The sequence below is a fragment of the Corvus kubaryi genome, unplaced genomic scaffold, assembly GCF_017639235.1.
Source record: "Corvus kubaryi isolate FWS band 111438036 unplaced genomic scaffold, C.kubaryi_AGA036_p1.0 74, whole genome shotgun sequence".
Taxonomy (NCBI): Eukaryota; Metazoa; Chordata; class Aves; order Passeriformes; family Corvidae; genus Corvus; species Corvus kubaryi.
In genome coordinates this window covers 5,814,464-5,831,493 of record NW_024582061.1, presented here as the reverse complement: position 1 = coordinate 5,831,493, position 17,030 = coordinate 5,814,464, and the positions used below count along the sequence as shown (strand labels likewise).

General features: G+C 42.9%; 1 protein-coding gene across 1 annotated transcript in view; it reads right to left on the bottom strand.

Annotated features, from left to right (window-relative positions):
• The window catches only part of GYS2 (glycogen synthase 2), a 43,634-nt gene extending 35,869 nt beyond the window's left edge, over nt 1-7,765 (bottom strand). Inside the window, exon 1 of the mRNA XM_042051030.1 lies at nt 7,254-7,765. Coding sequence (XP_041906964.1) covers nt 7,254-7,374 — 121 coding nt within the window. The 5' untranslated portion in view covers nt 7,375-7,765. The remainder of the gene's footprint in view (nt 1-7,253) is intronic.
• Between the last annotated feature and the right edge of the window lie 9,265 nt (nt 7,766-17,030).

The following is a 17,030-nucleotide window of genomic DNA, read 5'->3' as shown; positions in this document are numbered from 1 at the left end:
GCCAATGCACCACATCCAATTGAATTAAAAACACTGAGAAGTTACCTAATTCTCCTTAAAAAATCTGCCACCACTAGGTACAATATGGCAGCTGAAGTTGCTCAGCACTTTGGGAGATTAGTTCCCAGATTAATTAAACTGTATCCCCTGACAACTACAGAAAGCCTTCTGCAAAGCCTGGTGTCTTGCAGCCCTGAGGAGCTGAATGGAGCTACAGTTTTAATTATGCTCCTAGAAAATAAATTGTTCACTTAGATTCTTTTTCTCTACAAATATCCCATTTGTTTTGAATGCTGGAAGGATCCCTAGTCTTAATATTTTCATGTCTCAGGATTCTAGGTATTTACAAAGAAAAAAAAAAATGCAGTTCCAATCTACCAGCTTGCTAAGTAGAATTAGTACAATAAATTATAAGCCTGAATAATTCAAGACCTAAGAAGACAAGAATCTTACAGATGTCTGTTCCTAAATCAAGCTCTAGGTTCAAGAGTTTCACATCATGTAGACATGGAACTGCAGAAGGAAACCTATGCATAAGACTATTATTCTCCCCTTCAGCAGGACAAGGAATTCATTTACAGTCATCGTATTCTTTCATGGCTGCTTTGGACAGGGATTTAGAGAAATCTTAGATAAATAACACTGTATTTTCCCTCCAAGTTCCTCTGCTCACAAGCTGAGAGAGTCTATTTGAATAGCTTGGATTCAGATAAACATAAAATTTTAATTACATGAAACAACTCAGGACATTCAACCTATAAAGCAATAGTTACGATGATACATCTGTTTTTATGGGGTGGTAAATTCATCATAGGAGCATAAGGGGCTTCAATCCAACATGGATAAATATGAGGCTTGGTAGAAATCTTAGTCATGAAACTGGCTGGTTTGAATTGGCAGGGATACAGAGCTCAGAATGAGGAAGATTTTAGTGCAAAGCAGCCTGGTGATCCAGGGAAAAGCGAAAATATGACTTGCAAGATGAAAGACACTAAATAACATGATAAAGTATATGCCTAGAGTGAAGCAAAGCTCCTTCCCCCATCACAGGAGCATGGATCAACCTCTTCCATACTGCAAGGGGTTCAACACTGGGATTGGCAACGTAGCTGAGTTTCCACAGCCACGGATTTGAAGAGGAAGCTACAGCTCACAGGCTGGGTAGAGCCTGGACCTTTGTTTTGCACAGCCAACAGCTGAGTATTTCTTTCCACAGGGTTATCCTTAGGACCCCTGTGTGCCCTATAGGGCCAAAGATGTATGGAAGGCCTCTTATGGGGGAAAGAATGGAGAGTGTGCTGTGCTCTGCTGGCGTAATCTGCTGCACAGCAAGGTAAAAAAACAAATCAGGGCACTGATTTGCCTGAAATGCAATGATAAAATCCAAAGAGTACATTTTACAGGCTGTAAAAACTCCTTAGAAGCTAACTGTGATAAAAGCAGTCTTACCTGGCCCCCAAACTGGCTTTTGTCTTCCCTGTTACTGTGGCAATATGACTCACAAAACATGTCTGTGCATAAGCTTTAATTGACAGCGGAGGGAAACTGCAAGTGAAACTATGTATGTGGGAAGTGTTGGGTATAACTTAAAAAAGACATCTTGAGAAGAACAGAGCAATGTCTAGAATAATGTATTGACTTTGGAAATTATACTTCTCCATAGCAAGCTCAAGGAACACATTATACATCTTTAAGAGATAGCTTCTATATGCTCAGTTGCTTTGAATTCCCTGGAAATATCTGTGCCAGTAAGCAAAACATTACATATCCTACTGAGTAACAGAGTAGGGGTTTACATATTCACCTCACAGAATTCTCAAATTGCTTCAACAGTTTGGTAAACCCTCTTTTTCTTCTCTAATACAATGTTTTAAGGCCATACTAGAAACAGAAAACCTTTCCAAACAAGAGGGATGTACCAAAATGTTGCAAGTTTCTCTATGCTGCCTCTGAAGTTCTGTACTTTGAAACAGGCTTAAAACAAACAAGAAATGACAAAATGAGAAAGAGAGAATCAGCAGAGATCAGAACAAGAGAATTGGTTTGGAGCCTCACAAACATGGGGAATTAGCAGTAAAATGTTGATACAGGGATAGTGTTCTGATCTTCAACAAAATGCTTTATTCAAATATATTAAGTTTTAGTCATTTTAAAACATCCTTGAAAGAAAAATATTTCCATTATTTCTTTTTAAAACGTGATTTTAACCTTTCCACCAATAAATGAAATCAAGTTTAGAAGGAAATAAACAACAAATTTTTTCCCCATTTATTCCCTTTCCATTCTTCCTCTTTTTTTTTTTTTTTTAAGGGAAAAATTAAACTGGCACAGAAAGGGGAACTAAGATGTTTGGGAAAGAAGGATTTTTTTAATTTAAGACATGTTTGACCTCTTTTTAGTGACCTCTCCAAAAAATAGAAGATGAAACCAAAATACTTTCTCAGAAAATATTCCATAGAATTATTTAAAAAGTCTGAACGTTTTTATCTACGTTACCACTACTATGAATTTGTCTAAAGGAGTTCTCTGCATCACTCCAGCATTTTCTTCTTTCCTTGTTTCAAGTCCTGCTGCATTATTTCTTTTGTGTATTTAAAATCCAAGCAGCAATTAGAGCTTGTCCTCCCACCCACCTCACACTGCAGAAGGACAGAGGGAAGGAGCAGCAGAAACCAAAAATGAGGGAGAGAAATAGGAAGTGAACTACGGAAGTGAGACAGAGGTAAGTGGAGATTGTCACTGTTCAGAGTCCTTTCCCACACACCTTTGCTACACAGAGAGAGGATCAGGATGACTCCAGGGCTCTGCAGCTTCTCTGTTATGTCCTGAGCAGGCCACTCTGAAGGCACTAAAGCTTCCCAGAGAACCATGACAGCCACAGGATCCATGGGAGCAGTGTGAGCCCAGGCTCAGGATTCAAACTGACTTCACTGCCACAACCACTCATTACAACAACTGTTTCACCCTTCTCCTCAGAATGTGTCTCTGATCTGCACAGGTGTGATGAAAGTTGGGATTGAACTTATTTTTTCCTAACTTTTGATTGGAATCTTATTGATTGATTGATTGCCCGTTGAGGTACCATTAATAAAATCAGGCAGTAAAACATGGCAGGTGAAAAACAACCAGCATCTTCAGCTGGCAGATATTTTTCATGTGGTTTTTGGGCTGTGTTTGTGGCCAGGACTCCTCAGAAGATAGATCTCCACATTCTTTGAAATTCTGACATTCCAAACATATTCTGAAATAATACTGAACCGCTGAAATTTATGACAGATGTCCACAATTGAGAAGCTATTTCTGTGTGCATCATGCCCAGTGCACAGGATTTCATTTGGAATTGATTTGACATTGATATTCCACCCCACTCTATAAATGCACAGAGCTCTGAGGCTGTGCTTATGCCAAGTTTATGCCAGCACATCCCCACTCCCCAAAGGGTGTTACTTCAGCTGTGTCACTAATTACAGCAATCACCTTCCCCCAAGGAACTTTCATCATGGGAAGATGTTGAACACAGAGGAGGTAAAATGATGGTCCCACTGACCTCAGTGGATTCAGGACTGAATTTCCAAAAATCCAGTTTTTCACCAGAGGAACTGTACTGAGATCTCTGCTCCAGGGAGAGCTGAACCAAGTTTTGTTTTTAGCACAGTCTTCATTCCAATGGGGATGGAAAAAAAATATTTGAGATTCATCTACCAGTGACTCTTGAGCTAAGCTGTTCACAGCTGAATGATGATACAAGCTGGCTGTTTGCCCAGCATTTTTAAGCATTCTTCTATTTTCTCTCTAAAAGCTGTGAGTGGTACAGCAGGGGATACTAATCTAAATATCACTGGAATTATTTTCAAGACATCTTTCCAGAGAAAAGAGCAGATCTTGAACATTCTCAACCCTTCTCACTAATGTGTCAGAAAACCCACCAGAGAGAAACCCAACCCAGGCGCTAAATCTTCATAGCTTGGTAGCCACTTTTTTGTACTCCTGTACTTAAAGCTTTTATTGATCTTCATGCTGTGGAGGAAAGAAAGCAGTTCCTTTTTTTCCACAGATACATGACCAGACCTGGCTTTACTGGAGCATGATGGCCAGGAGAGAAAGGAAGAGGTAAAAATGCTGATCTCCCCCACTATTACCATCAGGTTTGTGGCACTGCAGTGCACTGGGAGCCTTCACTGCTTACATTTTCCCCCTTCTGCCACAGAAACTGTAGATCCACCTCACACAGGGTTATGCCCACCAGTGAAAAGGCAACTAAAGTGAGGGAAATCTCACAAAACAAACTACACATTTCTCATTTCTTTGGCAGAGGACTTTCAATGCCAAAGGATTTCAATATTGTGTTTGGTTTAGGTGGCAAGTTCCCTCTCATGTGACTTGAGGGAAGGGTAAGGCAGAGTGACACTGGCAGATGAGCCTTTTTTATTTCCCATTCTCTCCTACAGCTACCTTATCTTTGCTTGCTGCAGACAGAGAACAGGAAGAAGAGCAGTAACTGAGAGGCCAATGTTTTCCATGTCAGAAGTTGTAACTTAGCACAGGCTGCAGCCAGGACAGAAAATCCAAAAAGGAAACATGGAGAAGTAGAAAGCTCTGCCTTATTAGAGCATGTGTTAAATGATCTATATTTAAAACAAAAAGAGAGACAACTTCCCTGTTCCAGCTGTTGACAAAGAAGAGATGAGACTCTGGAAATAATGGATACTTGTAGATCTCTGAGCCCTCAGTTCATACAACCATCTTGTTCTTGCCACAGCTGCACCTCATGCCTCAGTACCAACCAGCACCATCAGGGAAATCCCAGGGAATGCTTGCTCCCCGTGAGCAGCCTGGCACGTGAAGACCCTCTCCCACTACAGAATCACATATTCTCCAATTTGTAGGACCTCCTCACCATCCTCTGGCTCTGAAGAGGTTCAGCTCAGCACCTGCAGAGGTCATTGGTTACAGGGGTGGATATCCACCTGTGAGCTCTGCTATCACCTTCCTCACAGGAAAGAAGACAATTCAGCCTGATTGTCAGTGCCACAAGAGAAATGGAGGAACTACTAAGAAGCAGCACTGGCCAAGGAGGAAATGTACCCAAGCACCTGGTGATGCACACAAAATTAACACAAAGGCTGGGGCTCGCTCCTGTGGGCAGCAGCAGCTTTACACCACCTCGGCAGTGCAGACCAACTTCAGGCTGAGCTACTCTGACATTTGCATTGCCAGAAAGGAAGAAAGAGACCGTCATATTAAATGCTCAAAATTAGCTTGTCAGGCAATAAATCCAGCTAATGCTTATCTTGCCTTCTATGTTAGAAACATATACAGCAGCACAAACACTAAAACATGCAGCAGAACTAAATCTCTGTGTGGCCAGCTTACTTCATCAAATAAACAACTCCTCCTGCTAAAGGAGGTAGGAAATATACAGTACAAGGTATTATTTCCTAAGCCTATATATCTTCTGTGATGACTCTCCCTGTATTTTGCTGGCTACTCTCTCTCACCGTGCCCTAACATTTTCCCAGAACTGTTTACAAAAGTTAGGTCACCAGGGAACAGTTCTCACCACGTGACTTAGACATCCAATTGCCTGGAAGATACAGAAAAAAAACTCCCAAACCCTCAGTATCAAGAATTTACCAGAAAAATAGGCTGAAACAGGCTTATAAAAGGGGTTTTGCAAAGATGCTTCTAGTCGAGGTTGGTTAATGGAAACTTTGCACAAGGTCAGGTTCTAATGAAAATTGTTTTCCATGCCATGTTCTTTCAGCCCTGTTTGAATATATGGGCTTGGAAAGTGGCGTAAGTAAAGGCACCTGATTTTTAAACATACTGAATAAAATTGACTTAATATTAATTCTCTCATAAAATGTGTGAATAGTAAATTTTAGCTGTGTCGGTTGATTTGGCTCCAGTGAAGTCAACCAGAGCTCTAGGGAAGATTAAATGATTCACTCAATTTTGTACCTGCACAGGTAGAATCTAATGGGTTACCTTTTCTTAAATGTCTTGTGTGATATCTACAACCACTGGGTCCAGATGACTCAGAAAACACATGTACTGTGGAGTTCAGAGAATTTAGTGAGAACTCCTGAATTTCCTAGATTTCTGCTGCCATCTGCTTGCCAGAGCCTTACTTATCATGCACACTGCAAAAGTGAATGCTGCATGCTCCAAGTTCTGGCTTTAGCAAATTAACTCTAAAAGCTTCACTGAAGCTACTGAAAAATAAGCCCCCAGGGATTCAAAGTGCCAAAGCTACTCTGTCCCACTTCTGGGTATTGATAGGGCTCACCACCCGAAAAAGAGCAATGTAAACCAGCAGAAATTGTCACAGAACAGGAATTCCAGTTTCCCCATGGTGATAAACTCCAGCACTGCCTGTTCCTCTCATACACATTTCCCCTTCAAAGTTAAATTCCTAACAGACTACAGATCCCCTCTCCTGATTAATCTCTGTGTATCTGCCAGGACAATAACACACATGAAGTCAATCATTTACTCATACTAACACTAACTCGCTCTTGTGTTGAAAATGGACCCTTGCAGAACTACACCTACCTGAAAGGGGATTATTTGATGGGTGAATTAGAAATGGAGGAAGGATTTTTGCCCAGCAAGCAGTGTGCCCATTGCCTGACCAGCTGCAACCAATGAACAAATGAAGCCCCTGTCTGGCACCACTTGTGTTTGCAAAGACCAGCCCAAAGGAGCTTCAGCTGGCACACAAAGGCTGCTGGTCATTGACTCCTGGGTTTTGTTCAGTGGCTGTAACACAGCTCTATTTATTTGTACCTCTTCCAAGCCTGCCCTCCTCTCCACACTGCTCTAGAAGGCTGAGGGGGGACTGCTAAACTGCTCTGTATCTGATCTCTGTTGTACAGCTCATTTCCATGCATCACATTCCCAAGTGAATTTGCATGGAAGGCAGAACATAAATATGTACAAAGAAATATAAATCAATCAATAAATAAATATGTATCTGCACACTCAGACTTATCACTTAGATGTTCAAACCCCCTCTCCCTGGTGGTGGAACACAAAAAGACACAGCAGCATCCTGGCTCTGCCCATCCCACACAAGTCCAGGTAGGTGCAGCCCACACTCAGCATGCACGATTACACACTTACACTTCTTCCAATCCAGCAGCTCTGCAGCCCTCTCCAATCTCCCTGTTAATGCCTTTCTTCTCCAACTCTTCATCCTTCCCTCCACTCCTGAGAAAACAGCAATACTAACCCCCAAGTGTGGTACAAACCTTTGTTGGTAACTTCCCAAGAAATTTCAAAGAGTAACAAATCCTCCACGGGCAGGTCTTCATCCTCCCACTGAGGAAGCCCGTTCAGAGATGTCATGGACAGGGATCTTGCCAGTGGCATTTTCTTCAGCCCTTGAGTGCTCACCACACAGGCCACAGCAGTCAGCAAAGGTCCAGGTCCTGTGGCAGTGCTCTGCAGTTCTGGTTAGAGCAGTCTGCCCGTGTGCTGGGATCCCAGGAGAAAATTATTCAGATAGCTGGGAGCTAATGGGTTTAAACTGTCTGACCACCAGCATTAAATTGGCTCAGTGAAATCCTCAGGGCTTGAGAAGCAGCTGCTGGGAGAGGTAAGAATTTAAGACTGACCTGAGAAAGGTCTTGACTGTTTTGGGGCCAGAGCTCTTTCTTTTTCTTCTCTCAGAGGGAGGTAAAAAAATGGGTTTGAGCTCCTGAGTCAGAGCATTCAGTATCCAGCAGCACCTCAGGGACAGTTGTAAATTCAGCACCACCCTGAACAAACTCCACCAGGGAGGACACTTGGAGTTCACCACCTGATTTGAGTCCAGCCCCTGAGTCCTCCCCTCGAGACACACCCTCCCCTTGCACGAGTGGAGCTTCCCTACCTGCTGGCCATCCACAAAGGGGTTAGAATACACTCATTGGACACGATGTCTCTTGGGTTCCTTGCCAGGTTAAACGCTGTGTCCTCTTCTTCTTCAGTTCAGCAGTCTGTAAGCCCCAGTTTACCTCATCTCCTGCCTCCACAATTATCTCCAGCTCTGTTCCCAGGACTCCGCACCAGCTGTTGGCTGCTTTAGCAGCTCTGCAGCCCTGCCAGCTTTTACAGAGCTAAAAAGGCTTTACCCCTGTCTTGGCATGCACTCTGCCCCTCCTTGCAGTCCTGTCCCTGATTTTCCACCTGCTGTCCTTTGTTCTATGCCTCAGCTCTTCCCTGGCCTCTGGGCCCATGTCCTCCACCCAGGGAGCTTAGTGAGTACTAAGTCAGGGCACAGCATGCCCCTGTCTTCTCCAGCACAGAGCTGGGATGCTGCAAGCAGCGAACACACATCTGCAGAGATGCTGATCCCTAACTCACAGCCTGAGATCCCCAAAGCTTCCCAGAGCAGCTGCTTGCTGTCTAGATGCTTATGTTACACATCTGGTTGAGAAGCCAGTGAGTCTGGAATAGCTGTGCAAGCTGAATCCCATGCTGAGCTTAGAGCACAACCTGCCCAAACCCCCCCAGTTCAGCAGGGAGCAAATCTCCAGGTGAGATCCAGGATGTCTCTGGCACTGTGGAGAATTACACTGCACCAGAAGGCATAGAGGGAAAGGCTCTGAGCTCACCTAAGGTAAAACAAGGCCAAGACAATTGGTTCAGGAGACAGGCAGCCTATCTGCATAGGAGTCTCTTAGACATAATACATAATGCATGGCACATCTGAGCCTCCCTTAATGACTAACTATTCCCCAAAAAGACTTGCTCTTCCACTTCCACTGCCTGTGTCCTCTCTGCATGCATGGCAGTCAGACCCATCCCTGAGCTGGTGGATACAGCTCACTGAAAAAACCTAAGGGTACAGAAAACTTGTTTGCAGAGTTGAGAACTTGATCTGTCTCAGAAAAGAGCCTGGTAAGAGGCCAGGGAAAGATTCAAGGGTTTATGGGCTGAGTGTCATTTTGTCTCAATGGTTTGAGTTGCCCTATTTACCAGTTCATGAAAAAAAAAGGCCTGGCGAAAATCATTATTTTTGGAGCAGCTGTGGCTTTTACTACCTGGAGTAGGTAGGAAACCAGATCATCCCAAAGCTAAAAAATCATGTTATTTAAAAGAAAAACCAGTAATATATTAGGGCTCACTTCATTTCTGAACATCAAATCTGCCCAAGTCACACTTTCATACTTTTCCTGGGACATTCACGCTGAGGGTGAGGCTTAAAGCTGCCAGGTGCACAAAGGCCATCTCAGGTGAGGAGTGGAGAACAGAGAACAAAGCAGCTGACAAGTCCATCCTCACCCCACAGGTTTTCCTCACCCTGTGCAAATGATTACACGGCAAAACTTCTCATTTTAAAGGAGACAGGGGGTGCAGTGAGCCCCCAACACCCCTCACTGACCACACCGAGTGTGATCACCTTCACTGTGAGTAATACCAGGAGCTGCAGCACTCCAGAGGGAATCCTGACAGATTTGTGGTTGTGTGGGCCCCATTCCCCACTGCTGGCTGGGTACCACTGTGCTCTGCAGGTCTTCAAACAGCTCTCAAGGTGCTTAAATCAAAACTGTTCACATCAGTTACCTCTCCAGGGACCACAGAATCACAGAATGGTTTGGGTTGGAAGAGACCTTAAAGATCATCAATTTCCATCACCCTTGCCATGGGCAGGGACACCTTCCACTATCCCAGCTTGCTCAGAGCCCCATCCAACCTGGCCTTGGACACTGCCAGGGATGGGGCAGCCACAGCTGCTCTGGGCAACCTGTGCCAGGGCCTTTCATCTTGAAGCCACCACCCCTTGTCCTGTCACTCCAGGCCATTGTAAAAAGTCCCTTTCCAGCTCTCTTGTAGCATCCCTTCAGACTGTAATGAAGTCACCCCAGAGCCTCCTCCAGGCTGAACATCCCCAGTTCTCTCAGCCTTTCATCATAGGAGAAGCGTTCCATCCCTCTAAAGAAAACCTCTAGGTGATGCCAGATAACCAGTGGCACTGGTTCACTGACATACCACTGTCCCTAAGCATTCAAAAGCCTGAAAAACATGTAAATAATTTTACAACAATGAAGTTGTAACAGCAAAATTTTCAAGCTCCTTACACAGTCTGTGGTTTTCAGGCTCTTGAGTGTCATGTTTTTCCAGCTTCTGTTTGTAATAAGATGAAAATTCTTCTACTTTTTGAATTTGACAAAAGGTTATATAATTCCCTAAACCTTGGCAAATGAGTTAGAAAGAATGGTCAGATACCATGAGATAATTTCACAGGCACTGTCAATGCCATCCTTGGGTGAACCTGGGAGTAACTCACCTTTGGCAGCTTGGAGATAATGGAGGTTTAACTGATAAAAAATGCTCAACGGCACAGTGAACACCAGCACTCCTTTGTATCCTGAGCACAGCTCATTTTATCCAATCTGCATGTCTTAAAGAAGGTTGGGTTTTGGTTTTTTTTCACACAATGCCATCCCAAAGTCCTGCTTTTCTATTATTAGCAAGAAAAAAAAATGTGAATTTTCCAGAAAGGGCAAGCTCCAACAGATAGTCCAGAAACTTTCATCCCTGCAAATGTTCTTAACTGCTAGAGGGCAAAGGGCCCTATTCGTTATATTTATGGCCTGCAAGGATTAACTGTGGGATATATGGGGTGCAGCTGGAGTTACCTGGGTTTAGGGCCATAAAGGAGGTTGTGTGTGTTGCTGTGCACATATAGTAAGACAAAATAAAAGCTCTTCAGAAGAAAAGCTATATTCTGACATGAAGAAGGGCATTAATTTAGCTGTCCTCCATGTGAAGTGCAGTAAGGTGCAAGTGCTGAAAGGGATGCTCTCCTGACACTAGAACAATGTGTCATTTTTGTCACAGAGGCAGGGAAAGGTTGTGACTATGATTATGCAGTTCACTCCTTTTTCACCAAACAGAGACCAGCTGCTGAAGTGGGGAGATGGAAACATACCAGAAAGGCTAGTTTTTAAAATATAACACTGATTAAAATATTTCCCAGAAATCTGGAAACCAGTGAGACTGGTTTTGAGTCCAGCCTAGCTTCTCATATAGTTCTTATCACAAACGATACAAATGCCCTTTGGTAATGCATTATTCATTGTGTTGCAATTCTGCCAGACACCAGTTGTTACCGAACCAAATTCTTTTTCAGCCCACAGAAGTGAAATAATCTTGTTTGCAAGAATACTGGGCCAAAAGAAGACTAAGTTCGCAAGGTCTTTGAACAGAAATGTACAAAGTGTGTATTGTTTTTCCCAAATTTCCTAGAGTTCTCTGCAGAGAGCAATTCAGGGACAATGCTGTGCATTCTGCCTACCTAAATCTCATTTGCAACTGTTACCTCTAGGATGTTGTCTTGTCTGCACACTTTGATCCAATTCCTATTTGGGGAGAGCAAAGTTTTCTGCAAAAAACTCAGTACATCACTCCAAGAAGTGAGTTGTGGATGTTGTCTTCACACCACAGTCCTTCCAGCAGAACCACTCCAGACAACCTTTTTTCTTGGAATATCAACCTCAGTCTCCCTGGCTGCAAGTGAGAAGGTGCCTGTAAAGAAAGAAGCACTCCACATGTGTGGAAGTTTATGAGGAAAGACCTATCTAGGACTGGCTTGCTCTGAACAGAACTGTGCTTCCAAGGTTTGCCTAAATTAACTGTGGGAAAACAATCAGGCATGGATGTTAAAAATGCTTGTAGCTATTGAGCCAAATTTGAGAGGAGGACAGGACAGAGGTTTGTAGGGTTTGTAGCAGTCAGTGATGCACACACACTGTACTTGTGATACAGAGCAGTAGGTGGCACTGACGGTATTCGCATGAGTTCTCCAGTGTCGCTGTCGTTCTGTCATTGCAGAGTTTAGGGAAGATCAGGGAGGGGCCCAGACGTGCTCTAGGGCCAGCCCTCCTTGCCTGCCTGCCAGCAAGCTCACCTCATTCCAGCTGTGAAGTGACGGCCGTCACTCCTGCCCTGTGCAAGGTCAACAAATGCTCCAAAGCTCCCACGAGTGGAGAATTTTCCTTCCAGTTAGAGGACAGCCATGTTCAGTAATCCTGTGAAATGGCCAGGAGGGAGAAGGGGCTACAAAACATTTGAGGAGACACAATGGATTTTTCTCAGTGACACCTGGTATGTTTTGTCCCAAATTAGGAATTTGGGAGTGCATGGACTCCAGGAGACACCAAACAAAAGACATTCCCATCAGCTGGTCTGAGAGGCTTACATTCCCAGCTCTGCAGAATGTTTCAGCCTCTGCTGTTTCATCCAGAAGTGACAATAAGAATTAGACATCCTGCGAGTACCAGCTTGCCATGGGCAAGTTTAAGGTTAGTCTTTTTGGAGTTGGCTTTGGAAAATCATGCCAGAGTAGCTTGGCCACTAAGAGAGATCTGCAACTTGGATAAGCATCAGAATGCCACCATCCTATTTAAAGTTTAAAATAAATGCTGTGATTAGCAGGGATCCTTCTGAGGGACAGGACTGCTCAAAAAAAGCTGTGCTACAATTCATGTATGCCATGATTCCCATGTGAGCAGAGATTTGGGAATGTTCCCTTTTGACCCCAGGCACCTGGAGTGATCTCCTGACAAAGGAAGGACATACAGCTCACATGCTCTGAGAGGGAGCAGTGTCCCTTTCTGTATCTCCAGAGAGGAACTAGGCTTCAGAGACTGAAAAAATCCCACTAATTCTACTGGCAAATAAATGTACAGCCACATGGCACATGCAAAAAACTTAGGAGAGGCACCAGGATTTCCTATATGATGCCTGATATGGCTCTAACTTGAAAAAGTAAAATGTAAGACTAATCCAGTGTTTTGCCTCTTTTCTACTGTTCAGTGCCATGCCCTTGCCTATAATTCAGACTCATGTACAAAGACACAAACACTTTCATAGACATACACACACATATTTGCTTTGGTAGTTTGTTTTCTGAGCTCAGCACAGTGTTTGTGTCATATTTAGCATGGGAATTTGTCAGTATGTTGGTGTAACTTGTGGTATTTTCTCCTTAACTAAACGTTGCAATCACGGAGAGATCGAAGCCTCACTTGCTTAATATCATAAAATCGCAGAATGGAACAGAGCTTAAAGATCATCCAGGTTCCACCCCCTGCCATGGCAGGGACACCTTCCACTATCCCAGCTTGCTCAGAGCCCCGTCCAACCTGGCCTTGGACACTGCCAGGGATGGGGCAGCCACAGCTTCTCTGGGCAACCTGTGCCAGGGCCTCCCCACCCTCACAGGGAACAATTTCTTCCTCATATCCAATCTAACCCTGCTCTCTGACATTGTGAAACCATTCCATTCCCCCTTATCCTGCCACTATTTGCTCTTGTAACTATGCTCTCCGGAAGTTTCTGGTTTTGTCCTGAGTCCTTTGCTTACAATAGGTTTTTTTCCTTTCTGTTACAGCAAAGTCAACTCTTTTCAGATTTGCTTTTTGTTGTGATTTTGGGGGTTTGGTTTTTTTTTTGTTTTTGTTTTTGTTTTTGTTTTTGTTTTTTTTTTTTTTTGTTGGGTTGAGGTTTTTTTCCCTGTTAAAAGACACAGGCTAGGTGTGACTTCTTAGTATCTTTCTTATCTGGTATGACCTTGGAAGAATTGTTGCCAGGGCTGGCAGCAAGTGGCCACTACATGATTTTACCTCTCTGGTTGCAAAGGTTTCCATGCTTTGAAAGACTATGCTGCAGACAGAGGTGCAGTGCTGAAAGAGGCATTTCCATTCATTCAGCTATGGAAATATAGTGAGGATTTTATAAAAAATAGATTATGCCATGATAACCCTTCAGATTAACATACTGAAATGTAACCCCATTCAACAAAGCACTTAAGCATAAATCCTACTCTGTGGAATAGAGGCACTTGAGCTAAGGTCAGTGTGCTCTTAACTTCTATTCTGCCTCTTTGAGAGCCCCTCTACTGACCTGAATGCCCTTGAAGCATATAAAAAAAAGATATTTCTGCTTATTCTTCTGTCTTTTATCTTTAACAAACCAAATCAACCAAACAAAACCCTACAGTGTGCCGAATCAAACCAGTACAAAAGTAATTTTTAAATTATTTCCTTCTGCACAGCAATTTGCTATGGGAAAAACAAACTCAGTAAAATGAACTGAAGTTCAACACATACTTTTCTAGACTGATCTTCAGTCAGAGTATCAGAGACTCCTCTACTGTCATATGTGGGTAGGAAAATGAGTTTGATATGGTTCTTAGACATGCCTGATTCCCAGTAATACTGGGAGAGTATTGCAGTATCTACTACTGGTGGAGACTGCTGAGTGAACAGAGACTTTGGAAATCATTGTATTTCTGTCTTATTGCCCAAAATACAGAACTAGCATCACAGAGAAAACAATATCTCAAGCAAAATGGTTTTTTTGCTTCCCTTTGTATATTCATTTAGCGTATCTCACAGAGCAAGAATTATCAAAATTCCCTTCCAGAAATCAGTATTGCTAGGAATCCACCTTTGTGCTATTTTGACAAATTTTCTGGATTTTTAACCTCAGGTATTAAATATGTAAACACACCTAAATAACGTTAGAGAGCTATTAAAGAGAAGACCATAGAGAAGAAAGTATTTACTCAGAAATCTTACTTTGCATAGCCACTGCCTGGTCCTTGTTGCTTATGGTTGCAGGTAAATTATTCATTTCAGATACTGAGCAAATCCAGCCCTCCCAAGCCCGACCTCTCCAACAGACTATTCTAAAGTTAATTATTTCCACAACTCCCTTGCTGGCACAGAATAACAACTCACACAGCAGTGGTATCTCAGGAGCAGTTTATAAAAATGTAGTACACCACAGGGACTGGTGTGGATTTTAGGAACGCCCTGCCTAATGTAGTCTGAAAGGCTTTGGAAGTTTTGTCTTGCATAAGGCTGGATACACACACATGCATTAGGGGAGAAGTGTTTATAGAAGAAAGAAATGCCCAAAATTAGGCATTGCCCTGGAGGCCACAGGAGCACAATATAAGGACCTGGCTCCTAAATATTTCTGGGCTACTGGTCACACTGACATCAGGGAGTTCAGCATCTACATTCCACTGAGAGTTTGTGGCTTAATTGTTCTGACTTACACCTGTAAATCAAGGGAAATAGCATTTCTCTGCAGCACAAGGCTAACACGAAGTGTGTAAACACAAAGATAACAGGAACTCTGTGAGCAACTGAAGTCACCTACTTACCATAAACCACAGTTCTAATTCAGCTGGTATGAAAGTCACATAAGCACTAAAAGTCTTCAAAATACATTTATAAAACATTTTCATCCTCTGCAGCTGTTTTCTTTTTAACACTGTCTCACTGTTCAAACCTGCCTTCAATTCCCTGCCCCAATTTTATCCTTTGACTAATACAAAAGTACATGGTTTAACACTAAAAGTCAGTAAAATCCCTTGTGCCTCTGTTGTCTGTCAACATCTACATTTGCAGGGTAGTCACACCAAATTTCTATTCTGTAGCTAGTATTTGTGCACCTGCAAAGGCAAGCGGGTCCAGAGCCTTATGGCAATTAAAATACCATTACTGATCTTACCCTGTGTGAGTGAGCAGAGCAAGCTGTCCTCAGTGTTCTGAAGCATTTCTTCTTGCTGGCTGCACTATTCTGTCCAACAGCACCACAATGTTCTCTGTTGGACCAACAAGTGACCAAGGCACCTCTTGACACATCAGAATGTGGCTAAAAACCTCTATTGCCTTTCTTGGGATAAAACAAGAAAAAGGTTCATGTATCAACGGCCTGGACAAACAAAGCATACAGAAGATAAACATGAGCCTATTATATTTGGATAAAACCACACAGATGTCCTACAGCAATACTGTTATTTAGGAATTTATATGGTTGATATAAGACTATACTGTGGATAGACTCTAAGTAACAGGAGGTGACAGGCTGGTATTGTATAATCACACAGGGAAGCTATTCTACAGCCATGCAACTGCAATGAAGATACAAGATTGTGTGGTAAGACTCCTAACAAAAAATACTCACAATATAATTGATGTACTTGCATAGGGCTTACAAACATCAGTGGATGCAAGTAATAGCTGAAGAGCCTATTTCTGAAATCTTAAAATCCACTAACCTAGGATACTCATTCCTATTTAACCATTTGGAACTAATCCCCCATAACACCCAGGAGGCCTATTCACTGCTGCTTAATTTTTTTAGAGTTTTCTTTCATGATGTCATATCCCCAAAAGTAGAAGTTGAGAAGGGAAAAAAGGTAGTAGTACAATGAGGTTGCTGATGTGCTGAGAAAAGTTCTCATCGTGCAAACCAATGTTTTTTTCATTCCTTCAGTTCCCTCCTTCACCTGTATCCACATAGTCTTTTAACAGAACAGATTTTGTCATTAGCTCTCTGGTTGCTTAATGTCTAGGCACTAAGTATCTTGTATTAAGTCACTAACTTAATGTGATCACTAACAAAAAAACCCCTCCCCCTGTGGATCTGGAGGGGATTGAAGTTATCTGACAGACAGCAGGTGACAGAATCCTCCCAGCTCAAGAACCAGGACCATGTACACTCAAAATGTACCTTTGGGTCTCAGTTTGCCAACCACAGAACAGGATCTGACCCTACATTTTAATGGGTGAGGATGCAATCAGTGAGAAGTCATTTACTGTGACCTTCAAAAATCAATCATCACCACCAGAAGGGGAAAGGGCCCACTCCCTGTTCTCTGAGACAGCTGCTGCCTCTTCATGCACATCACTCAATCCTGCAAGATAAGGTCCCACACACAACACAACTTTGAATTACTTCATTAACTGAGGACAGTGTAAGAACAAAGCCAGGAAGGAACTGTGCAAGGTTCCTGTACTTAATGTGCTCAGGTGAATTTTCCTAATGGGTATGTCCTGAAAAGAGCAGCAGCTTGTGCCATTTACCGTGTAACAGCCCATCAGGAACAGTTCTTAGCAGGAACTTTAATCCATCCAGGTGTGGAAAGCCTTCCAGTAGGATCTCCACACCAAGCTAGGAAAGCAGAGAATATAATTTTCTCCCTCCTACTGGCAAAGAAGTCTGGAATTTAAGCCTGTAAC